The sequence below is a fragment of the Lissotriton helveticus genome, chromosome 6 (genome assembly GCF_964261635.1).
Source record: "Lissotriton helveticus chromosome 6, aLisHel1.1, whole genome shotgun sequence".
In the NCBI taxonomy this organism is placed as follows: Eukaryota; Metazoa; Chordata; class Amphibia; order Caudata; family Salamandridae; genus Lissotriton; species Lissotriton helveticus.
The window spans coordinates 510,772,090-510,798,787 of NC_136067.1; the positions used below are offsets into that span (position 1 = coordinate 510,772,090).

At 41.4% G+C, this 26,698-nt stretch overlaps 1 protein-coding gene across 1 annotated transcript in view; it reads left to right on the forward strand.

The window, feature by feature from the left end:
* Window positions 1-26,698, forward strand: part of GFRAL (GDNF family receptor alpha like) — a 1,079,552-nt gene that overhangs the window by 313,980 nt on the left and 738,874 nt on the right. Inside the window, exon 3 of the mRNA XM_078647546.1 lies at window positions 20,940-21,092. Within this exon, the coding sequence (XP_078503672.1) occupies window positions 20,940-21,092 (153 nt within the window). The remainder of the gene's footprint in view (window positions 1-20,939; window positions 21,093-26,698) is intronic.

Below are 26,698 nucleotides of genomic sequence, written 5' to 3' on the forward strand. Positions count from 1 at the left end.
TAGTGTGTGCTGTGTTGGAAAAGATTATAGGTGGGTGGGAGATGCCTGTGGGATTATTGTGAAATGTTATCAATTTATCACCATGTATTAGCTATGGTACTACCCTATGACCTACAGGTAATTTGAGGAGCGGACTATCAACTCTACAGCCATTGAAGGTCGTAAGATATCTTTCCTGTTGACGACGTGACACTCTGATGTGATTATTGCTTTACACTGTGGAATGTAACTGCGCATTTTTTGACTTATTGCTTTTCCATATGTACTGGCACTGTAAGTTCTTTTGTTTTGTTGTTCTGTATGATTTTAAATGGCAATAAAAAAAAAGTTTGAATGCTTGGTAACACATACGAGTTGGTCAGGTTTTTCCGTGTTTTTAGTTAAAAACATGGCTTTTCGATTGTAGTACCTGCCTCTTTTCAGGGCATCTTTTATCAATCTGGCAGGGTATCCTCTCATCAAAAGTTTCTCTTTCAGGATTTCCGCTTGTTTGAGGAAATCACCCAGATTGGTGGAATTTTTTGAATTCAAAGGAATTGGCTAAAGGGTATACCCTCCTTTTGGCATCGAGGATGGAAACTGCCGAATTGCAATAAGGTGTTTCTAGCAGTCGGCTTGGTGTATAATGTGACCTGAAGATGGGTGTTACTGTGCTTAACCCATAAATCAAGAAATTCCAACTTGATGTTACTGGAATGGACCGTAAATTTCAGATTAGTGTCGGCTGCGTTGATCCACTGGGTGAATTAATCTAAGGTCTCCTGGTTGCCCTGCCATATGAAAAAGATAATGTCGATATATCGCGACCAAACACGAACCTCCTCGAAGAATGGGGCCATTTTGTTATATATGTTATGTGCCTCGAATTCCGCCATGTATAGAACGGCTATACTCGGGGCAAAGGTAGCGCCCATACTCTCTGCCTGGACCGGTTGGTAATAGGTTCCTTGGAATTCAAAAATAGTTCTCCCCAAGGACAATTTCCAAACACTGCAGGATGAGGGAAGGGTTAGTAATCGCAGGGTCCGATTCTAGTATTCCCTTCATCCGATGTGACCTTGTTTTATCCAAGTGACACTGGGTGTCCTCATGGCGACCTTTCTTTAATTCTGCCTGTATCTGATGTGGATTCCACGATTCTCCATGTTGTTGATTTCTTATCTTCATATGGATGTGAATATATACAATATTATCTTGCCCCATCTCTGATTTTATCGGGTAAGCTGGCTTGCTTTTTACTATCTGCTAGCACCTTTCCGCCATATATTAGCCCCATAAGAATTTCAGTATGTATACTTTTTTGTTGTAGGTTATTGTGGGGAATTAAATACTGCTGTGCTATTCTAGTTTCTAATTCAGCAACACAGTACTGGTGTTGACCTCCAAGTATTTTCCAGTACACTTGATGTAAATCTCAGTCTTATTCCTTTACTTTCTGGATACCTCCTTTACTTTCTTTCTTGTTGTTAACGCTTGTTATGGTGTTTATATACTCTTTCTTCTCTCACACTAGTGCTATTTGGCTATTGCTGCTGATTCAACTGTGTATATTCTACAGCGCTTTGGTCGATTTTTCTTTCATTACATTTTTACACAGCTTTATTCGATCATTGTGAACAGATCATAAAAGCAAATGAATACATATAAAAAATATCCAGATCAATAAATATTCATATATACATTAATTGAAACATTATTAAACAAATGTGCTGTGGTCCAATTAAAACCGTTAAAATCAGTTATAATAGAAAAAAACTGTTCATAATATGGTTACAGGGTGCTGCTAGAAACTATGCCCAACCTTTTCTTCTTCCTGAGGCAGGCCCATAGATATGAGGCAACACAGAAACAGACGAAGGGGTCACGTAGGGCTTTTAAAAAAATACATTGCAACCCAACATTGCCTAAAATTATGATGCCTCAGAATTGGCAGTATAAACAATTTCCTTGCCTCAGAATATTTTTGACAAAATAGTAGGATATGCAGATCTGTCTACGCTGCAAGGTTGTTACAGGGGCAGCGATCAAGATCTGCTAGCCCATACTTCTTTTGTGGATATCCCAGGAGTAACAAGATCATGTTTAATCTGAAGTACCATAGAATAAGTCGGTGCTGGGCATTGTTTACCCATGCTAAGTAATGGAAACCATCTCCTGGTATTAATGGGACCAAGTCATACGCAATAGTAGAGTGATGGATCTGTTTTTTTCCCCTGCTGGCGTATTCTGCTCTTTGGGAATATAGATCTTTTAACCGTTTCTTCATGACCCTCTTACAGGAGTCAGGGTCCTAAAAGAGTTTTTCCATCCCTTTAGCCTTCAATACAGTTTCTACATGATTTAGCCACCTAATTATTTTGTAATAATCTCGGTTGCAGCATTCTCTTATAATGGTTTGTCTCAAGTCTACCATAGTTCTTTGCCAAATGGATAGCCACAAGAGGACCGGGGACATTCTTATGATGTCGCTCAGTAAGGGGAGCCCTAATTCTAGATATAGGATATCATTTGAAGCCGATTGGGGTAAGGACACACGTTTAAAAAAAAAAAAAGAGTCTTCCATTAGCTGTAACAGGCCAGTACTGGCTATCCCCCACACGCCTGCTCCTTATGTTGTGGCTGATTTTATTTTGGCTTGGTAAATATTTTTAGTTACGTCCAGTGAGCTTCCGCCCAATTTGTTTGCAAATCATTTAAATGCATTTGGCTCCTTTTCAAACCGTGGGCTCTTGATTTTATTAGTTTGGACCAAGAATGATCCATATCAAAGAGCACTCCTAGGTATGAAAAGGAGTCCACCATGTTAATTTCAATGCCGGCCATCTGGAATTGTGGCAGTTTCTCTCCTCTGGTCGCTCCGGCCACAATTATGAAAGACTTTGTTTAATTTACTTTTAGGTAAAGGGAAGCCCTAAAGATGGCATAAGCTTTAATTAGTTTTTGTAGGGCAAGGCCCGTTCTTGCCATCAGCACCGCATCATCGGTGTATGCTAAAATCCGGTGGGGGGTTTGATCAAATTTGGGCACGACTAAAGAGAGAGCAGACAGGAAGGAATCGACTCAGTTCGTATAGATTGAAAAAAAGAACGGGGTGAGCACACACCCGTGTCTAACTACCTTTTCAATTTTAAAATGACGTGTGCACTCCCCCTTTCTACCATACCTTACACAGGCAGTGGCATTGGCATACAACTGGCGGATGAACCCAATAATTGGTGGGTCTATACCCATGTCCTCCATCATGGACCATGGCCTAGAATGTGACACACAGTCAAAGGCTGATGTTAGGTCCATGAAGGCCATGTATAGTTTCCCATTTCTGGCTTTCGAGTACTTCTGTATAGTTTGGGAAAGGTTTAGGCACTGGTCGACTGTCTCCATACCTCTCCGGAACCCATATTGTGCCTACATGATTATGTTGTGTGTTTCTGTCCACTCCTCCAGTCTGGCCAATAGGACCCTCCCCATTAATTTGGTGGTTGTATATAGGGCGGTAATTCTTTGGTGAGGCCCTATCCCCTTTTTTATAAATCAGGACTATTATACTATGGTTCCACGAAGGCGGTGGGCCTGTTAACACAATGCTGTTAAATGTGTTTTGTACGTAAGGGGACCTACATATCACAGTCAATTAGGAGGAGGTCAATCAGAACACCATCTGGCCCTGGTGCCTTACCGGAGATACAAGATTTTAGTGCCCTTCGGAGTGTAGTGAAGACTAGTCCTTCCTGAGGATTGTGAGGTGGGGAGGGTGTTTTTATGAATGGAGGAGGGGATAACCTAAAGATCTCTTCAAAATGTCTCACCCAAGACTCTTTGTCTACGTGAACATCTAGTACAGGGTCATTAATATCTTTAAAATAAGGAGCGTTTACAACTTCCTAGAAAGCTTTGCCACTGCCCATGCTGTTTGCTTGTTAAGATGATCCCATGCCTGTGTTTTGAAGTCATTTTCTCTCACCCTCCTGGCTATTTTATATTCTAAGCGTAGTGAACGGATCTTGGGATAGTCCCTAGGGAGATTATTTAAAGTGTTTACAAGATCTGTTTTGGCTTTAGTGCAGGCTGAGTGGAACCACCCAATTTTTGCTACTGAATTTAATGACATTGCCCTCGTAATTGCTATTTTATTTTTGCCACAAGGGCAGTGAAACTGGTGACCATGTCTGTGGGGGTTAGGTCTTCTCCCAGGCACTCTATAATATTTTCTTTATGTGTGCCAGAATTTGAGGGACCAACTTTGATTTATTACCACTGTCCATTTCAGTTGGTAACCATTTTTTCTGGACAGGTTCACATCCGCAATAACCAGATTATGGTCTTTGGGTGTAGGAAGGATATTTAGCAGAGTCAATAGGATGGCATGGTCGCTATAGGGTGAAAACCTGATGCTAAAACGAATTCGATGGTGGTTTCCTGAGTGCCTCTTCTAAAAGTTGACTCTTGCTATTTTTAATTAGACTCGCATAATATAAATAGATTCCACCGGGATAACAAGTTGTTTAAGGCCTCTCCATACCCATTGTGCGAGAAATGCAGGAAGGGATTACCGTTGGTAGCTTCTACACCACAGACTCTAGTCCCAGTAAGTTTACATTGATGGGTATTGAAATCCCCTGCCCATATGAGATTCACGTTTCCCCCTTTCTTCGCTTTGTACAACTTGTCAATCTCCACCGCTAAGGCATCTACTACAGTCCTAGAGTTTCTCCCAAATTCATTGTTATAGAAGTTGACAAGAGTACAAATATTTGTTTCCTAATGTCCAACTCTATTATCTGGAAATGGGCGTGTAGTGACTTGACTTGTCTAACTTGGAGTGGTAGAGTATTTGAGATTAGAGTAAGTAGACCCCCCTTTGCTCTTCCTGATGCTACAGGCACAGCTGGGGAGTGGAAGGAACGAAACCCCGTAAAAAAGCGAGGGGCTAGTTCCCGGAAATAAGACTAACTCCATATCCACGATACCATGTTTACTCTGGAGCCCTTGATTATATTCGAGGGTGGTGGGGGGGTCTGCCCCAGTCCCTGGGTTCCTTTGCTCCCGAGTTACATCTACAGGGACCACTTCAAAAGCTGTTGGATTAAGTAGAGGTGCCCGTAAGCTGTTTTCTTCTATGGCCGTGATTGGAGATTTGATGGAGGATTGGGATGGTGACAAGGTTAGTCAATCACAATCCCACGTGTTATACAGGGCAGCAAAAAATATTCATAAAAGTATTCAAACGCTGGACGTATTATTTGGGTGTTCCCTAATGCAGAAATATGTAGGTTAGCCAGGAAGGAGGCACTTGTGTGCGAGTTATTAAAATTGATTACCACTCAATCTCTATCATAATGTTTACTTTGTCCCCCTACCCAACCAACTCTCCTACCCATAATCAATTGATGAGCCAACACCTTCCTCCCCCGATCGGTCACGTTAACAATATTCAGTAACCGGGACAGACATTTGCACCACCCTTCATGAGTCCCAAACTGTTTTGCTGCGCCCTGATGAAGGTGTGACTCAGATCCAGGTTTCACACCGAAACGCGTGTCGGCGCTGAAGCCTCTGCATCTATCTCCTTTGTGGAGAAGAAATTGTATTTTTGAACTGTATGAGCAGTTGAGGATTGCCACTCCCTCCTGCTTAATTGTTCTTGTTATGTTAATTTTTCATATCTGCTAGTACACTTGATGTGGTGTTTGAGTATGTCTGAGTATGTGTATGTCTGGTTGATTTGATAGAAGGATGTGTGTGACTCATGATGTATACTGGTCTCTGTGATGCTCATCTTCATGACTTTTGTATTGTACTGATTAACCCCTTCTATGCTGATGACGGCCGGGAGCCGTCATGGCACACAGTGCTCGTGTGCTGATGGCGGCACCCGGCCATCATGACCGCACCCGCGATCGGAATGTGCTGCACAGGCGCAGAATCGCGGCCGCGCCCAAGGGGTTAAATAATGTAAATAAAATGATATACTTTTTCCTACTTCCTTGAATATATCCTATTTGGGAGGACCATTGGTTTCTAGGACCTAGTTCTCTTTACCGGTGACTAGTTAGCACACGATGAGGTAAATTTTGGGTGGAGTGGTGTCTGTTGTATTGTTAGTAGTCACTTGTGTGGGTGAGCCAAGTGACTATGACAGGGGAGGGCCAAAAATGTGTAGCGATTGAGGGGCAGAATGGTGTCCTTTGTATTGTTAGTAGTCTCCTTCCCCTGTTCCCTCCGCTAGCTGTCAGATTCAGGGGCCCCCTTCAGTGTGAGAGGTCATTTAACACCCACACAAGTGAGTTATCATTTTAGTCAGGAGACCGAGGGGAATGCTGGGTGAAAGGAAATTTGTGCTGGTGTGGTAATCCCATGCAGATATATGAGGGAAATTTGATTTCCAAATTTGAGGTTTGCAGGGGTTTCTGGGTAGGAAAACGTTGGAGGATCCACACAAGCCACTCATCCCTTGACTCCCCCAGATGTCTAGTTTTCAGAAATGTCTGGGTTTGAAGGTTTCCCTGGATGGTCACCGAGCCCTGGTGAACCCACAACTTACCCACATATAAATGTGGAGTAAATGGGATTTTTCCAACTGAATTTGGGGTTTGTAGGGGACTCTGGGTTGGAAAAGGTTGAGGAGAATTTATGTAAGCCACACGTCCCTGGACTCCCCCGGATTTCTAGTTTTCAGAATTGTCTACGTCTGGTAGGTTCCCCCAGATGGCGGGCAAGCCGGGGACCAAAAATGCAGGTGGCCCCCCCTTGCAAAACCAGGTCATTTTGTGATAGATAATGTTTATTTCTCCACAATGCATTTTGGGCCATTCCCTGTCACAGCCCTTAGCTCACACACACACAAGTGAGGTACCATTTTTATCAGAAGGTGTAGGGGAACACTGGATAGTAGGAAATGTGTGTCTGCCTGGTGATCTAACAACTTTCCCACACATGATTGTTGGGCCAATGTGATTTCTTTATTTAAATGTGAGGTTCGCAGGGGATTCTGGGTACAGAAACCTGGGGAAACATGCAAGCCAGACATCCTTGGACTTCCCAGGGTGTCTAGTTTTCAGAAATGTCTGAGTTTGGTAGGTTTTCCTAGAAAGCCACCCAGACAGGAAACAAATATGTAGGTGACTCCCTTGTAAAACCAGGTCATTTTGTGATAGATCATTTTGATGTCTCCACAATACGCTTTAGGTTCAGAACATAACATTTTATTAACAAGAGATTTCACAATAAGAAAATGCACTGTTCATGATTAAAAGGTTAAAAATCTGAACCAATGACTCACAGCTTGTGAGCTGCAATTTCATGGCAAGGCACTAACCTCTTTACAGGCCATTCACACACCATACATATCTGACACACACAAGCCCATTCACACTGCCAGCTAAGGGCCCAGCACATAACAATACTCACATCAACAGATAATGTATGAACAATGTACACACTGGCAGAGAAAGACAGAAAAGACAAATATTACGTCACAACCACCTATTCCTCAAGTACACACACAAACTGGTTGGATTTGGCACGAGGATGAGAGAAGGTTCAGCACAAAAAATTATGTTAACAAGATATTTAACAAAAAGGAAATGCACTGATAATAATTAAAAGGTTAAAACCTAAACCAAAACCTCACAGCTTGTGAGCTGTAACACCACGTCAAGGCTCCAACCTCATTACAGGCAATTCAAGCACCTTTCATAGGTGACACACACAAAACCATTCAAACCACCAGCCATGGCCCAGCACATTACAAGGGCCCAACACTTTCATATGCCCACATGACTGACACAGCAATGACACCGGCTGGCGGTTGACATAGTGTGTGCAGTGGCGTTCGGCTAGCAGTGTGTGTAAAGACCAGCAGCAAAACACTACTCCCACACCGCTAGCCAAACGCCATTCCATGCACACTGCCGCCCACATGCCAGTTCACGCACACCACCAGCCAAGCACCAGTCCTCATACACCACCAGCCAAGTGCCTATCCACTCACACCACCAGCCAAGCACCAATCCATGTACACTGCCAGCCGAGCGCAGTCCACACACACTGCCAGCCAATCACCCATCCACGCAAACTGCAATCCAAGCACCCATCTATGCTCGCTGCCCTCCAAGCACCCATCCATGCACACAGCCATACAAACACCAGTTCACGCACACAGCCATCACATTTTTTTATACAAAAAAGAAAATACAAACCAATTGGAATTGGATACAAAACTAAAACTACAAACAACAGCTCTAACGAAATATATCACACTAAGGCCAACCGTGAAATCTGAGCAAAAAAATAATAAAACGATACAGACCAGTCAGTTTACTTTTATGCTCAAGTGTGGCAGGGTATGCTCAGACGTGAGTCCCTTGCTCACTTTGCCACTGGATTCAAGCAAGTTCGGCTGAAGACGGCTGTAATGCCAGAAACCAGTCCTCGATGGCTTGTTTCCAGTCCAGGGAAGACATGGCTTGGCAGTTCGGGCTGGACTGTTCCCATGAGGCACAGGGTCAGACTGATTTGCATATGGCCATGTCTGAACTGGGGTGGCAGAGTGGGCTAAAGAACGGTGATGGATTAAACCCAGATCTTTTGACTGGGTGTGAGTGTTTGATTGATTCAGATGCTCCGTCCATCACCACCCCCTTTTGTACCGCATGGTTGCAACCAAACATTCTGCTGCATGTGGTGCAATTTAAAACATGTGGGCACATGATTAGAAGGATATTTGGGGTAGTACATACAACTCTCCTTCTGCATTACTCGTTGGGCACAGACTCTACATTGCTTAGCCGGAAAGTTTTTATGGTCATGTGATCAGGAAAGTGGTGATCCTTCAATCTAGCCACTTCCTCCACTGTTGCATCTCTAGGAACTGTTGCCTGTTCCACTACAACAAGGCTGCCTATTACAGGCTGCTTAAACTGAATAATTGTAATCCATGACTCTGGAGAGCAATACTGTAATACAACAAATGCATTGAATGCTAAATGGAATAAATGGATTGCCAACTTTTTATAACACATGTAAGCCTTACTAACAGCAGTGTAAGGTTCCGACCTCTGATCTACTCTATCGACACCTCGCATATGCTCATTGTAGTCTAAAATGTGCACAGATTTGCGCACTTCAAAAGCCTGACACCAAACAGTCACAGGTGAAGTACTGTCATCAGGGATGGTAGTCAGAATGTAGACATCTCTCCTGTAAAAGAAATGCCACAGCCAGAAGTTAATCGCTATGCAAGGCACTGCACTCCCCCTCTTTGCAAACAAGCTCCTTTGGGTAACCTTTATAGTTGGAGCGGATTGTGCCACAAGCAACAGTGTCCAGTTTGAACCATTCCCTGAACAATTGCACACCAGTGTAGAACTTATCTATGTATAAACGGTGACCTTTCTTACAAAGCCCTCTACTAAGTACCCACATAATTTTCTCACTAACTCTGAACATTGACGGACAACCAGTGGGTTCAATATTGGAATACCTATCAGTGTGCACCCTGAAATCATAGACATAGCCAGTCTTACTCTCAGACTGCATATAAATCTTAATTCCATAATGTGTCCACCTGCTAGGAATGTACCCCTAAAAACCAAATGGCTCTTGAACAGAATCAAAAACTCATCTGCAGCTATTTCTCTCCCTGGACCATGAATCTCTGAAATAGATCTACAAAGTGATCAAGGACTGGTGGAATCATAAAAAGATGGTCACAATCAGGGTGATCTCGAGGCAATGCTGAAGCATTATCATAAAATGCAGTATCCGAAGAAGAAGCAAATACTGATCACGTCTCATGGTTGCAGGAAATATAGCTGTTGCCATCAATGGGCTGGTAGACTAATAAGAAGAAAGTCATGGGTTCCTTATCAAGCCCATCAAAAAAGTCAAACTCTAAAAATTCTTCAACTCATCCAGATTTGTGGGAGTCCACTGGATGACTCTACAGGCAGGCTTAAGTCTGGCACTGTTGTCCCTCAAATAGTGTTCCGCATACAAATTAGTCTGCTCAACAATCTTATCCAAAAATAAATCAACCATAAACAATTGAAAAAGAATTATAGGCAAAAAGTAGAGTAGAGTGCTCGCAGCGGATGCGGACTTGAATTTGGGATCGTACAACCGAGGACTACATTGACCAAGTGCCCTCAGCCCTCATGCACCTGGGCTCCTCCTCTACCTGCGGCAATAAAAGCGCTCGCGGCCCCCGCTTCGCGAGTGCCACTCGCAGCGGATGCGGACTTAAATTTGGGATCGTACAACGTAGGACTACATTGACCAAGTGCCCTCAGCCCTCAAGCACCTGGGCTCCTCCTCTATCTGCCTACAGCCTATGAACTCAGACCACACTCCACGGTTTGCGGGACGCACACCGGGCAAAGCCCAGTCCAACGGCGGGCCCGTTTGAGCCCGTTTGAGGCCGGAAAAGGCTGGGCTGGGCCCCCCCTCTAACGGTGGCGAACGGAGAGATAGTAAGTGCAACTTTCCATACTTGCTTTGTTTCTTATACTCTCCGTTCCAGGCGCATCGTTGTAACTGCATTGTAACTGCATTTGTCTGGCCATGGCTGATCGCTCAGGAAGGGGCAAGAAGGCTACTCATGGTGGCTCTGTGGCAGGGACCTTAGATCAATTTATCGTAAGAGCCACTTCAGTATTAGCCCGTGAAATAGACTTGACCGAGCGACGCCTCTCCCTAGACTTGGCTGCCAGTAAACGGTCTTCTCTGGTAAATATTGTTCTTCTGTTACCCCTGATCGACACATTAATTCAAATGTTGCAGACGACTTACAAACAAAAAACAGCCTGAACAGCGACATAATAACTATGGACATTATGCACAGTACGGCTGATAGGTTGCTCAACACGCAGAACTCTAACAATAGTACAACATAGCGAACAACCCATGTGAAGGAGTGTTAACTCGTGCATGTACGTTGGCAGCAACTGGGGTATACTGCCCTCAGCAGATCATACATCAGGAGCAATACCTAAAAAGAAGAACGGGAGGGGCGCAAAAAAGTCAAAACAGCAAGAGACAGCTAAAGCTAAAGTTAAAAATAGCGCTATACGGACATCTGCTGCACCAATTATCTTGGAACCAGATACACCAAGATTAAATACCCTAGCTGTAAATATGCCGGGTGGCACCTCGGTTATACTGGATGACGGGTTTTGGGTAAAGATCGGCGGAATTTTATCGTCCTCCATGCAGCCGATTATGGACAGACTAAAAATTATCGAAGAGAGATTAAAGAAATTGACTATGTCTAATCTTGAGCTTAACAAAATGAAAAATTTACCGGCTCCTACGGTGACCCAAGTCAAATCTCTCCCGCAAAATGTTACAAGAAACGCCCTGGCCTCTACACCCCAAATATCGACACCAGTCCCTACGAAAACTATTTTGCCGAAGAACATCAAAGGCGGGCTGGGCCCCAAGAACGTCGTAAGCATGCAAGAAAAAACAGACACATTAAATGGAAATATTGCACTAAATCAGATGGCGGGAAACGGTCCTATTGAAGTCCATCAGGGGTGCGGGAATGTAATCACTGTAAAAAATAATCATGGGTGTCCCGCACCGACCATAGATTTGCCGCCGGAATCAATTCCCTATGTTGTAGTCCTGACAGGGGTCCCCGCCTTAGGAGAGGGAATTGTGGAATTGTTTCTAGAATTAAAAAACAAATCTACTCGCTGGCCTAATGCCAACAGACCTCTACAGCCACATATCCGTAGTAAAATATTGTTTGTACGAAGAGTGAGCTGGGTGGGCAGGAGTAGAAAAAACATACCAGGGGACTGCATTATTATACATTTTAAAGAAGCACAAACAGTCCAATATATATATGATAAGTGGCCCTATATGTCGAATTCAAAAATTCAACCCTTTGATCTCACATATTTCTACAACCATCGAACATATAGCTCAAACTTTGCCCCACAGGGAATCTTCTTAGGGGAATACACTGGAGCTCACTGCGCTAGAAATGGACCCGAATTTGAGAACTATGGTTTAGAAATGGGTTTTCCAACTAGCAATAGATACAGTGTATTTGACATGGTGGATTGACTCACACCGAATATTTCCACCCCTAAGACCATTCGGCTAATGATCAGGGAAGAAGACGTATTAAACCATCATTCTGAAAAAGGAAAAAAGTCTCCTAGTACGGAGGTGGGAGAGACCGTAATTTGCTCTGCCCTGAGCCCTGATGGTGTCATGGAAAAAGTGATTTGCCCTAATGCTGCCGTAGATAACTCCAAACATACATTAAACACAGATAACCTCCTTTATAAGAACCATATAATCATAGAAACATCAGCTAGGGTAGAACCTCCAGTAAATAACCAACAAGACAGAGAACATGATCTGTACCCGTTGGTACGGCATGCCATATGTGGGAATTTACTGCGTGCTGTCCCTCCACAGATAACTGAGCCTGAAAATACCAACAATACAGAGATGGTTAACAATATCAAATTGATGTCTTGGAACATCGCAGGGTTATCTGTTAGTATAAGGGACCCCGGTTGTATACCCTTCATGCAGGGTTTTGCAATAATTTGCCTGCAAGAATGTTGGGTAATGGAGGCGATACATATCAATGGTTATCGCACCTTTTACACTCCGGCTATACAGTCTTTTAGGGGAAGGAATAAAGGGAGACTTTGTACCTATGTGTCAAATCGTTTAAACGACTTGATAGTTAAATCTGATACAAAGTCCGAATACTATCAGATATTGCAGATGACCATTGAGGGTAGTCAACAAATACTCTTGATAAACTTCTACAATAACATCCCGAGAATGGAAGTTGGCAATATTCTAGAGGAGTTATGCCAAAAGCTGTATATTATAGAAGAAAACCAGCAAGGGGATACCTGTGTTATATGGGTAGGCGATTTCAACTGCTCATTATGCCCGCATAGTCATCTGGGCATTTGTGGCTTAGGCAATGACAGAAGTGACCCCTGCACACACTTTTCCCACACAACCCTGGGGAATTACCTTAATGACCTTATTTTTCAATTAGATCTGTGCTTCGCAAACGAATTGTGTTCTCCCCCGGTCCCCTTCGTGCCTACATTTATAGGAAGGGGATGTAATTCCGTAATAGATTTTGCCCTGATATCCAGTCGACACTCTTGCCATGTCCTTACCTATAAAACTTGCTATATGGCAATGAGCGATCATTTCCCTAATAGCCTATACCTCTCTTTTGGAAGACGAAACAAAAAAACAACCAACATAATAGAAATACTATGTAACCATAAACTGAGTCTTGCAAGGACGAATGGTTATGGTATTAAGTGGAATAAAATTGAGCCTGTGGCCTTTTTCGAAACCCATATCACTAATAAATATAAGGAATTTGAGACCTGCTTAATTGTGACTGATGAATATGCTTCAGTCAACGAGGCTTTCCTTGAAATTATGGGAGAAATATGCAAGCTCCTGACAGGGTCAATGAAACAGAAGACAAACAAGAAGCTGGGATGGTTTGATTCAAATTGTAGTAAAGCACCATGCACACCTTATGATAGCGCTAAAAAGTGAGCATAGAAATATGGAGGAAGTAAGACTCGCCAGAAGTGCATACCAACGTGCAGTTAAAAATCGTAAAAGTCAGCTGAAAAAGGAAGCCTGGCAGGCGTTACATCAAGCCTGCCTAACTAATGATAATATCAGTTTCTGGAAGGCTGTAAATGCCCCTTTTTTTGCAGATAGGGTGACTGACACAATAGAAGTGGCCATTACTGAAGACAGTTGGGTCAATTATTTTAAAGAACTTTATGAGGTAGATGACCCAATTGAGAATATGAGCTCAGACGAAAATGGAGGAGATGAATTCACGTCCCAGGAAACATTCCCAATAAATATCCAATTCTTACTGAAGGAAGTCCAAACTGCGATAAATGAGAGTGCCGCAGGGAAAGCACCAGGACCAGATGGGGTGCCAGTAGACATATATAAATCTAACATCGACCTATGGGCCCCTCTTTTAACTAATGTCCTAATCAGTTGTAACAAAAATGGGTTCTTTCATCCATGGTGAGAGGCTATTGTGGTCCCTATCTTTAAGAAAGGTGACCGCAATGACCCAAAATGCTACCGTCCAATATCTTTATTGGACTCTCTGATGAAGGTTGCCGGGAGAGTTATACTCAATAAGTTGCAACTATGGGCAGAGGATAAAGGTATATTGTCCCAGTTCCAATATGGTTTTAGGGCTGGACTTGGTACAACCGAGCAAGGTCTGAACTTAGCGTTGATCATAGCTAAGTATGTAGTGGAAAAAAAGGAAAATTTGTTCTTAACTTTTGTCGACCTAAGTTCGGCCTTTGATTGCTTAAATCATGATGAACTTTGGTCCATATTACTGCAAATGGGCATAAATCTAAATCTGCTGATTTTTATTAAGGAAATATACCGGGAGGCTGGGGCGCGGGTAAGGTTTGGGAACCAGGGCGAGTGCACTTCCAAGTTTGACATAAAAAAGGGAGTCAGGCAGGGTTGTATACTCGCACCATTCCTTTTTAATCTATATATAAGTAGTGTAGCTTCCCATCTCATACGAGACAAGCAAGATTACCCCCAAGTTAAGAATAACCCAGTCCCGATTTTACTATATGCAGACGATGCAGTAATTATGTCACGGACCCAAGTCGGCCTCCAAAGATCCCATGTTAATTTTTCAAACTATATGTCCGACAGAGGTTTAAAAATAAACATAAACAAGACATTTACTATGTGCTGCACCACCAAAAGGACACCTACATGTACAATCTTCCTCTCAAACACAAAAATAGACACAACTGATACCTTTTCGTATTTGGGTATCAACATTGATAAAAAAGGGACCTGGTCCTTAGCGGCCCAAGCCAGAAAAATGGCTTTCTCAAGATCAATTGGGGCCATTCGCAATTTTGCAAATAAATTGGGGGGACATCCTGTGCCAGTGTTAGTGGACATAGACAAATCTAAATGCGTTTCCACGGTGACATATGGGGCAGGTATATGGGGAATAATAGAACCTCAAAATATACAGCTTAGTGAGAATGCTTTCCTTCGCTACATATTAGCCGCCCCAGTGTCCACTTCTACTTATGTGTGCCACAAGGAATTAGGCTTACATTACATTTCAGACCTTATCAAAGTTGATCCCCTTCTTTTATGGCACAAGGTATTGACCAATGATGAGGCAGTGTTAAACAGAGATATAATCATGGACTGTATTAATCATCAGGGGATTTTAAGAATCCCATGGATTATGTATGTAAACAAACTTTTTTATGATATTGGTCACCCAGAATACTTCGATTCCCTGAGTAGCTTAGAGACTATTTCAAGAAAGAAGCTAAAGGAAATTTGTCTGATCTTCTTAGAGAGCAAACGGTGGCTGGTAGAGAAACATAAGACCTCTGTCATGGAGAATCACTTGATTCTTCAAGGACAGGGGATTCCGTCTAATTTAATTCAGACACAAAGTGGTTATTCTCGCATGCTACTCACACGATTCAGGGGGGGACCTTTTTTAGACTGGTGATATTACCAGAAGTAAACTGTTGGTCTAAAAACTTGATATTATGTCCCTGTGATGATACCTCAGTACAATCTATGTTACATTGCATACTTTTTTGTAAATTCTATACCCTGCCGAGGAAAAGATTTCTGTTCCAGATTATGCGAAAATGGGGTTTGAGACAATGTAGAACAGCCCTTTTAAGATTACAAATGTTGGAAGATGATCTGACAATGTACTCCGTGTCCTTGTTCTTAAAAACTGTTATTAGATACAGGACTTCAATGAATTGATCAAAATAATCTTTCAATCATTTTTAATTTATCTTTTTCTCTGACCGATTCTGGATTTATGTAAATCAAGAATCATAAAGAGAGGACTGATTTATTCCCCTCATAAGGTACTTGTAACCCTCTAACAATGTCTTTTCTTTCATCATCTAGATTAAGTAATAAATCTGAGGCATCATATAAATTAATTGAAAAGATCAGTGAGGAATCATACTTCATAGACGATCGATCCATATCCCCGGGAGTTATTTCCAAACCCTCGATTAAGGTTGTTCCTTCATCCCTTAGACTAAGTTATAAGTCTTTGGCCACAGATGTCCATCCAAGATAAGTTCATAAGTCCATATGTAACACTCTGAACTTCTTTGGTACCCCCTGTCTTTTCCCACAACAAAGCCCATACCACATGCATAATAAAAGAGGATAACTAGGTGCCCTTATGTTAATAAAAACTTGACATTGTTTGATAAAAACTGGACATTGTTTGAGATTGTTCTCCATTTGATACTAGTCTCTGTATTGTGAGAAAAAAGAAGGAAAAGTAAAAAATTGTGTCTAATTGAATGTCTCTTTTTCTAACTAGAAATTTGTCCTGATGAAGGTCACATCATAATACCGAAACGCTGCGTCGACAACTTGTGTTCATGAATTTTTATGCATTATTTCTATGTACATGTGTACATTTTTAACTGTTTTTATGGCAGCAAAATTTTTTTTTATGTATATGTAACTATTGGATTAAAATTGTACAATTTTCTACACATTATATTATAGTTGTTTCATGATTTTTTTCCTTTATTATTGTGATTTATTATTCGTGTGGTTATGGCATTTAAGGGCTAGCAATGTTTCTCCCCTTCTGCATTATTTTGTAGTCAGCACCCCTTTCTCCAAATTCTTTGGCTAACTAGGGACCCCTGTGTATTTTTTGTGTACTACTCCTCGTCCCTGATTGGATTCGTTAGGAGACCTCCCTTTTTCTTCTTATTTACTGAATACGGGTAGTTTAACATCCACCACTCTGCATTCAATAGATAAAGTGATGATAATCATCAAACATATGTTTGTTAATTAAGAAGAAAAGAAAACTGGCAACAAGTGTTAAAGTGAAGAAGACAAATAGTCAAATATATTTGAACTGATGACCTCTTCTTGATACTATGATATGCGGTAAAATTACTCAATATGAAAATCAGCTAATGTAGTTTAGCAACAACCTCTCTGCATTTAATGGATACAGTCATGATAATCATCAACCATATGTATGCCAATTAAGCAGAAAAGAAAACGTACTTGCAGTCTAAAAGGGTGCATGTGAGATTGTAGTATTTTGTTTATTTTTATGGTTAACATAGGTGCACGTTTTGGTTTAATCAGGTGCCAACATTTAAAAGCACTGGTGACTACCATGTTTAATTAGCGATCACACGTTGGTGTATCCTCCAATTGTACTGTTACCTTGTTCCTGAACGCTAAAACTCAACCTGGCTAAAGATATGTTCTTACACAAAAGGAAGAGAAAGTACTTAAAAAATACATTGAAAAAAAATATTTGAAAGTTTCGTCCTCATCTCTTCACCTCCTTTCTGGAACTTTCATCATTAATGTGCCCATATCCAATGGTGAACTACACCAATTTGCTTAACGTAGAGAACTAAATGATGTAGCCATTTAAAACAGATATTGTCTTGCCCTCATAAATGTCCTGCTTGTCCATTTATGTACAGCAAGATGGTCTACCTCCTGTTATGAATTTGCGAATGTGATGAGTGGAAATTAGCATTTAGCAGTAAACATGGGTACTATGAATATCTGGTTCTGTCTTTTGGCATTTGCAATGCGCATATAACCTATCCACGCTTTGTGAATGATATTTTGAGAAAATTACAATATGATACACTTTTATGTATTAGTTCTGATTGGGAATTCAGAAAAGACTTGGTTTAATCACCATCGTCTACAGGAGGGCTCAGAGGTCTTCATTTGATTAAGTTACTATTGCATGCATGCCAAGATGCACAAATGAATGTTTGAAACCATATATGTCAGCATCTTGGTTTATATGATTTTGGGAAATTGACATAAGAAAGGATCCATGTATGATGGAAGCAGGGCTGCAGTGAACTACACCAACTATTCTGATGAAGATTAAGGTCTTCTAGGCTCCACCAATCTCTGCTATCACTTTATACAATATCTATCCACAATCATTGCACCTGAAAGGGGTTCTCTTTCAATAAGCATATGATATGTTAAAAATAAGGCTTTTATTTCAGCCCTAGGTTTCTGTCATCCCATTGTTTACTTCAATTTATTGTAGAAACTGGTATATCTGCTACACTGATGGGCAATCCTTTTCCAATGAGATGAAGAATCAGAAGAGTTACATCTCTTTCTCTTGCACCGTCACACATCTGGAGGAGGCTAATTTTCAGGATTTTAGGATAATTGTGTCTTTCCCCAAAAGGAATATAGCACAAAAGCCCGATAATTTACCTCTTCCTACCAAGGTACTGAATAATAACCTGGGGATAAGGAAAATAAACCAGAGAGCCTCTTTCAGAGTGGCATCAACAGCTGTCTAGTATTGTCTAAGAACCACTGCTCTGGTGTCTCCAAGAGACAGAAATAGTTGGAAACAGCACGAAACGTTGCATATTTACAAGCACAGAATGTATCACACCAATGGTTTTATTGGTTATCCCTCGCTCTACAAGGTCATACTGTGACTAACCTCAGCCGCATCAGAAATCAAATGGGGAGAAGATCCAGGATGGCCAGAATGGAACAAGGTAGTACACTGGTTTAGCGGGATGGTTGCAGAAGTTACCTTAGAAGCTAAAACAAATGGCACAGGGGAATGTCCAGAGATGGAGTGCATTAGCATGCTTCTGGATACATAGCAAACAGAGGTAATGGAGAGAAAAACCTTACTAGGCCTGAAAATGTAAACAGTGAACAGAGGATAAAGACCAAGGGCCTTACTACACATTATCACTGTTTGCACCCAGTGCACCTTTCAAAAGTTGCGCTGGGCGCAAACAGGGTTAATGCACCCCATTATGGTGTATGCGCTGCCCCCAGGGCAGCCACGAACCTGTGCTGCCCTGGGGCAGCGTATTCATGAGAAGTTTTCCCAGTGCAGGCAGCCTGCACTTTCAAAGAGGTTTAGAGATCTCCTTGCAGGCTGGTGCAGTCAGCGACTGCACCCGCCTGCAAGGGGATGTCTGGGGGTCCATGGTGGCCCTTTATCCCCTGCAGAGGGCTGCTGTGAGGAGGCGCACTGACAGAGCACCACCTTTTAATGGTGCACTGTCAGTGTGCTTCCTGAGGGCTTCTTTGACTCTGCACTCACGTCTATAATATGGCGCGGGCACTGATTCCAAACAATTCCATCATTTGCATAGGGCACGCCACAATGCAAATGAAGGAACACCCTCTGTCGATAGCGCTGGCGCTTTAAGTGAGCCAGCGCTATCAATTATAGAAGGGGACGCATAAGCATCTGCATCCCCTTCTCTTATACCAAAGTGCCCCGGGGGGGGCATGCAAAGCAGGCACAAATGCCCGTTGCGCCCCCGGGGCATATTCTGTAATACATCCTCTAGTATATTAGAGGGCAAGAAAGGGGGTGGAACTGAAATGCATAAAAATACCGAAGAGTGAGGGCTTGCAAATGTTGAATGACACACTGATTGAAGCAAATTAAGCCAAAACAACTGGGAGGTGTTGCTAGTAACTAATAAAGGGCAGCACTGGCTATTTGTAGTAGGTGACCCATAAGACCCTGGACATTGCGCATAAAAAGTGAAGTATGAACTAGCCTTGCTTCTATGATCCAATCCTCCGCACTCATCAAATTTGACCTTTTCTGTAATTGCAATCTTTCTTGATATTTCTGACAGCCCCCCACCATTCGAAGCCCTCTTCCTGGATCCTAGGCTGGGACCTGTTTTTTTTTTTTTAATTGGTATTAAATCGAGACTGCAGTCATGGGGTATACACACAAAAGAAGCTGGCTTTCAGGGTCTCTTTTATAGGGTAAATATTAAAGCTGAACAAAATGAATATGTGACTCAAGAATGTCTTCCACCTTTTATTCTTGAGAGCCCTCTACTGATAGGGGAGGCAGTTGTGTTCCTCCCCTAGTGAGTGCAGGTTTGTTAAGGGGCACATAGAACCAAGAATGTATTGTCCACTTCTTAGGTTATCCTACCAGCCTAAGACAGGAAAAGGGACATATCTGTCTGGTGGCAAATGTAGGGTAGAACTCTGGCAGATGTAAATATTGCATAGACAGGCATACCTTCCCAAAAACCTTGTTTTCAGGAGCGGGTCCATGATGATCAGTTTGTCTCTTATGTTCTGTCTGTGCCGTAAGAAGATGCTGATTAAACCTTTTCCTAACTGTTGTGCATTCAGAGATTAAATACTAGACCGGAATTATTAAATTAAGAGACGATTTCTATGGTGATAGGAGCAGTCCAATGAAGAGATACTGCCACCAAACTGATTTGGTACGAAGCCAGAAAATCAGGACCCTAGGACAAATCCATTAAACAGCTACTGCTAGAGGTAGGGAGTGTGAATAACACCACGAGACAAAGAGATTTGAGAGATAGCTAGATAACCAATGGTGTGCCATCTAATACTAAGACAGCAAAACTCTGGCAGTGCTCTTGGAAGGTCTAGAATAAGCCTAGATTAGAAATAATTAAAACACGGGGGACGGTGGAAACTGGGCACATGTGTTATAGTAGCCTCTGTGCGGAGTCTCCGTTGAGAGAGTTTAGTAGATAACAGATTTTATAGAGTTTATTAGGTTATATCACAATTGATTCAATATACATTTTTATGCAGGTTCCCTCTTCTAGATAAGCCTACATTGATCTATATAAAATTAATGTAATGGTCTGGAATTTAACATCATTAGTTAATTCAAAAGATAAGTTCATACAAATATTTCAAGTGTATAATTTTAATAAATAATTACTGAATGTACTACAAAAAATAAGAGTGCACTATCCTAAGCAGTTTATCATTTAAATTCTTAACTGGCAAACAATGCAAAAGCTCAGCATGTGTCTTTGTTATTTCTTTCTTTACCATGTCATACCATATAGGTGAAACCTGTCAAATGAAAGATTCATCACGTTGCAATGTTGCCATCAAATACTTGGCCGATAGATATCCAAATTTTAAAGATTGTTTCTGCATGGAGATTTTTGATTGCGATATCAAACGTTCGCTTGTGGAAGCCTGCTACAGTAATAAAGGTAACCCTTTTGTATTCAATAGAACTTATAATTGTTGGTAAATTACATTAATAGTTTTATCAGAAAAGGGCAACAACAAAAAGCCAGAAAGAAAACTGGATGAACAGCCATTTTTCCGGTTGCTCCTATTGGCTGAATAAATTGCATTATAGTGCCTGAACAGTGCCCACACTTGCTACACAGGAGCTTACACAGACTTTATAAACTTATGGTGAGCTGTACTCCAGAAAACTAGGGCTGTGTCCTTACAGGAAGGGGGATTGGATACATTGTAGCTAGCCAAATTCAAAAAGCTCTTTTTACAACTGGCAGATATCAAGATTTTTCTAGAATTATTTAGCATGGTTGAACTCCAAATTGTGGTCCTTAATGTAAGCAATATATTCACAGATGCTTCATCATATCCTGTAACTCTCTGATCGACCTACCTTAATTCTGTCAAAAGTTTATGTATTGTAAGTGCTAGACCTGTCATCATGACAGTGGTCTTCCCCCAAACTGGTTGCTTGCTCTCCTCTACCTTTTTCTGTATTTCTTTGTTGACCTTCTGACTATAAGTACTTAACCACTGCAGACTGGTGGTAAAGTGCATGTGCTTCTCCCCGAAACATGGAGACATTGGTATATACCTGATTCGGATATTTAGTTTACTTGTAAATTGCTATAGGATACACCCAGGGCCTGCAATCCAAATGCTACTAATGGGTCTGCAGCACTGGTTGTGCCATCCACACAAGCAGTCTTTCAAACCTGTCTCTGGCCTGCCACTGCAAGACCTGTGTGTGCAATTTACTGTCAATTCGACTTGGCATTTAAAACCACTTACCAAACCTTAAACTCCCCTTCTATTCCACATAGGATCACTAAGGTAGGGTCAAGGTAGCCCTAGGTGCACGGTGCTCTGTAGGACGTGTACTTTTAAGATTTACAGATCCAGGTAGTGACTATCAGTTTCATTTGTTTTTCCCTACTGTGAGGCCTACTTCTCTCAGATGCCACCATTGGGAATTCCTTAAATTACTTTTAAGCTGTACATCCTGATTAGAAAGGAGCAGCTAGATAATGTTTCATATCATTGGAATGGCAATGATAAATCCTACTTTCTTGTAAACTTGGATTTGACGTTACTATTTTAGAAATTCCACTTTTAGAAAGTGAACACATCTCTTTTCTAAACTTTGATCTGTGTGCCTGCAGTCTGTCTCCATTACACCTCTGGGCAGGGTGAGAGCTACACTTTGTATATTCCCTCTAGACAGCCACAAACACATGAAGGTGAGGCACACCTGAATTCTGACCACTCATCTGCATTCTGATGAGTCTTCCTGGGTAGGGAGGAATGGGTGGTGCTGAAACTTACACTTCAATAGGTAGTGCTCTGTCCACACTAAGCACTGATTCATACCCCAGATAGCCTGGCAGACAGAGCTGAGTTGAATGGGGTCCATGGGCACTTCAGATAGTTTCTTTGATTCCACTTTGGGTCATTGTCTGGGAGGGATACACAAACCATTTACAGTCATGAAAACACAGGCCACTAGCAGTAGGCAAAAATCGTTAGGACAAGAAAACTGCCACTTTCTAAAACTCTGTAATCCTAGATCGCTGCCCAAAAACCACCTGGAACCGGAGGAATGGAGTTCCACAGGAGAACAGAAGGTTCCTTGTGTTCTGTTCTATTTCAAATATTCTGTAAGTAATTAATCAAGTCCACAGGTGATATCAAAATTCCAAGAGAACAACGAATTAGGAAATTATCATCAGTAGATTATTCAAACATATATGTGTTTGTGTGTGTGTGTGTGTATATATATATATATATATTCACTGAAAAAACCATAGGTTATAGACCATATATAGTTAGGAATTAGCATTTAAAAAACCTTATTTTACTCACACAAAACCATTGAAATTCCATATATAGTTAGTTGCACTAACTATATATCGCGCACCCGCAATCCACTGCTGATCATGTCACATATTACATCATTCATGACATGGTCAGTGACATCACTGATGACATCACTGATGACATCTCAAATGACATCACTGATGAGATCACTGATGACGTCATCCAGTGACTGTGTGTTTCTGTGAAGTTTAAATATGTTTTACATATTGAAGAATGAGTAGATGTATAAGTGTCTGGACGAAGGATTTAGTAGGTGCATGACTGAATGTATGAGTGAGTGATTAAATGTGTCTCACTGAGTGCATGGGTTAGTGACTAAACTGTCTTAATTTGTGCATCATTATGTCTGTTGTTCTGTAAACTGCTGCATGTGTTGATCATTAGCTATACGAGAGGCTATATGTGTTATTAATTGGTTGCCCAAGTATTTCTATGGCAGATTGAGTTTGTGTGGGGGTGGCTGGAAGGTGTGTGACTCTATGCATAGATGTGTGAGCAGTTTATTCACTAGGTGTATGAGTTCAAGACTGCATGTGGAAACAGCTACATGGGCAGTTGACTGTGTGCATGAGTGTATTGATGAGTGAATGGATATCTCAATGCTACATGTCATAGTAAGTACATATGTTAAACACAGTACATGTGAGAGTTGGCATATATAAATAACTGTGCATGAGAGCCACTGAATGAGTGAGTGGTTGTATCGATCATTGTGAACTTGTATCAGGGATTGTATAAGAGAGTAAATATGTGTTAGTATATGTTTCAATAAGTAAGGTGTGTTTAACTGTATAGTTGAAGAAATGGAGGTGAGATTGTTTCTTTGCATGACTGACTGGGTGTGTGAGTAACTCCATGGATGAGTGGCAGTGTGTGAGTGTCTGTATACACTGAGTGTATCTAAGGTTATATTAGAGTCTGAAGAGGTTTATCGTATTAGCACAAGAATGATGTCAAATGAGATGTCATCAGTGATGTCATCAGTGATGTCATTTGAGATGTCATCAGTGATGTCATCAGTGATGTCACTGACCATGTCATGAGTGATGTAATATGTGACATGATCAGCAGTGGATTGCGGGTGCGCGATATATAGTTAGTGCAACTAACTATATATGGAATTTCAATGGTTTTGTGTGAGTAAAATAAGGTTTTTTAAATGCTAATTCCTAACTATATATGGTCTATAACCTATGGTTTTTTCAGTGAATTTTCAAGGTTTTGTAAATGCTAATTCCTAACTATATATGGTCTATAACCTATGGTTTTTTCAGTGAATTTCAATGGTTTTTTAATAGCAAATATCATAAGCTGTCGAATGTCAAGTACGTGGTAAGTGAAAACATTTTCGTGTTTATGCACACTGATCTGCTTTGAATGGTGCCCCCCCCTCATTTCTATTAGGAGTACTCTCTCTTTGCAGATAGTGAAAGGTAGTTAACGCAGGCCTTTGCCCCCGTTGTAATCCGTCGTGCCTGCTTCTCTCTCCATTTGATTGATTGTTATCCAAGTATTTACTATTTTAGAATTAGTTCTCTTTGGTTCATTCTCTATTTACAAACAAACACAGAGTCGCAATACTCTGTTTAGTCTTTGCAGATAACGAAAAATCGTGTAAAAAAAAAGAAAAGGAATAGAGCAAAATCAGTAGGCCACTAATGGGATCTCTTTTTGACCTCGCTAAAATAGAAACATTAGGAACAACCCCTCATGACAAATACAAAACTAGTGAGATGAACTGAACTCCACACAATGATGGCTGCAAAACAGCTCGGCTCCGCCACCCACCCCGCCCAAAATAACGATAAAGAGCGGCTGCCATGATTGGTTGCGGAATGGCCACGACGGAGCTACGAAATGGTGCTGCTCTCATGCTAACCCCAGCTTCAGTCTGAAACATCCAGAAACACTGTAGACTACCAATTCGATCAGTTCCGGTAGCGCCCCAATGCAACCCGGTAGAGAAGAACTAGCCCTCCCCTCTTTGACTGATGGTTCTTGTTGCCTGTCCCTTCTGTTGTCATTTAACAGAACTATTTAGCCTGCTGAAAGGGGTTGTGTTTCGACCGCTGGTTGGTGGAGACATTTTGACTATATTCTGGACCTGCGTTGTCGCGTAATGCGTCATATGACGCGCCGCGTTAGCGCATCCGGAAGTCATCCGGGGCGCGCAGCGCGTAACGTAAGCATAACAAGTCATGTGACTTGTTAATAAAACTTTTCATTGGTTCATTTTACTTTTCTTATTCTAATGATGAAAGCCTTGGTCATATCACCTAAAAATTACGCTTTTAATTACTTCCGAACATTATTTTTTCTTAAATATATGTTATAATGTTCCAGGCTAATGTACTTTCCCGGAAATTTTACAACTGTCCTGCAAGTAAAATATATTCTTTTTTCGAGAAAAAGAGCGTTTCTTCGTCCCATGACGGAGCCGTTGAGCAAAAGAGGGTCGACCTGCTGTCTTAGTCGCCGATACGCCTGAATATGAGATTCTTATCGATCACTTTATGTTGCAGGAATAGAAAACACAACAGCCCTTGACCATTTATCTTTACTGCGTTCCTTCGTATTATACCTTTTACCCTTCATGTAATTGGTCTGCTTTATTTCACTTGCCTTTTAATGATTCTAAAACAGTGACTATTATTAATAACTTTACCAATGTATATACTACTACCATGTTTTCTTTTAAAAACCTTTATTGTGAAAATTTCATTATACAAATACGAGCCTATAACCACGTGGGCCTGCCACGGAGCAAACTGTAATCGTATATGATGAATAGACATTTACACTGTAGAGGAACGTAACGGGCGGGCCATTAGGTTGCAAGAACTAAGGTGTCTAACAGTTACGGAATCGGTGGACGTACATTTTATAATTAAAATACGACAGGGCCAGTTACAATAAAATTATCTAGATATACATTTGCGGGCAAGTACCATGGGTGACGTTAATTCGAACTTTCAACAGTACAGTAATCAATAACACATCAGAACTTAATATCAATAGGGATGTCGAAATATTCAATCAATTCTCGTCCCCGCCCGCCATGTGCTTCAAAACTGCATACGTATCTCGTGATTTCAAGGTTCTGCAACCAGTACACAACAAGGAGTTACGAGTCCCATTTATTCCGGCGCCATTTTGGGCGAGGACGGGCAGGTCCAGGATATAGTCAAAATGTCTCTACCAACCATCGACTATGATGATGTTCATATGCTGTATTTATTAGAGTAACACTCATCTGTCCACATGAAATTAATTTACCACAATCTAAACATGTCATTTTAATCTTTCCAAAGTTCTTCTAAATATTTGGGACCGTTTCCCTTGCCTCTGAAGCTCTCAGTGCCACTTCTTTGATGAATGTACTAGCAGGTCAGGGGTTCTCCTCCAAATCTCTCTTTTATGCAGCACTATAATTAATTGGTGCCACCTCTCCATATGACGATGCATGGTATAGTTACCACAACTATATTTTTTTTTGGTTCCTCTGGAGAGTTCATTGTGGCAGATGAAGCGTGTAACGTACCGGGCATTTACCTTTTTTTGCATGTACAGGAAAGGAAAAAAAAATCGAGCGTCCAAGTTCTAAGGTGTCCCAGGGCCATTTTAGTGGACCAGGCCCAAATCCAAAGAACAGGCCGCCATTTTGAGAGTCCTCTTGCAGCCGCCTGTCGCTGTA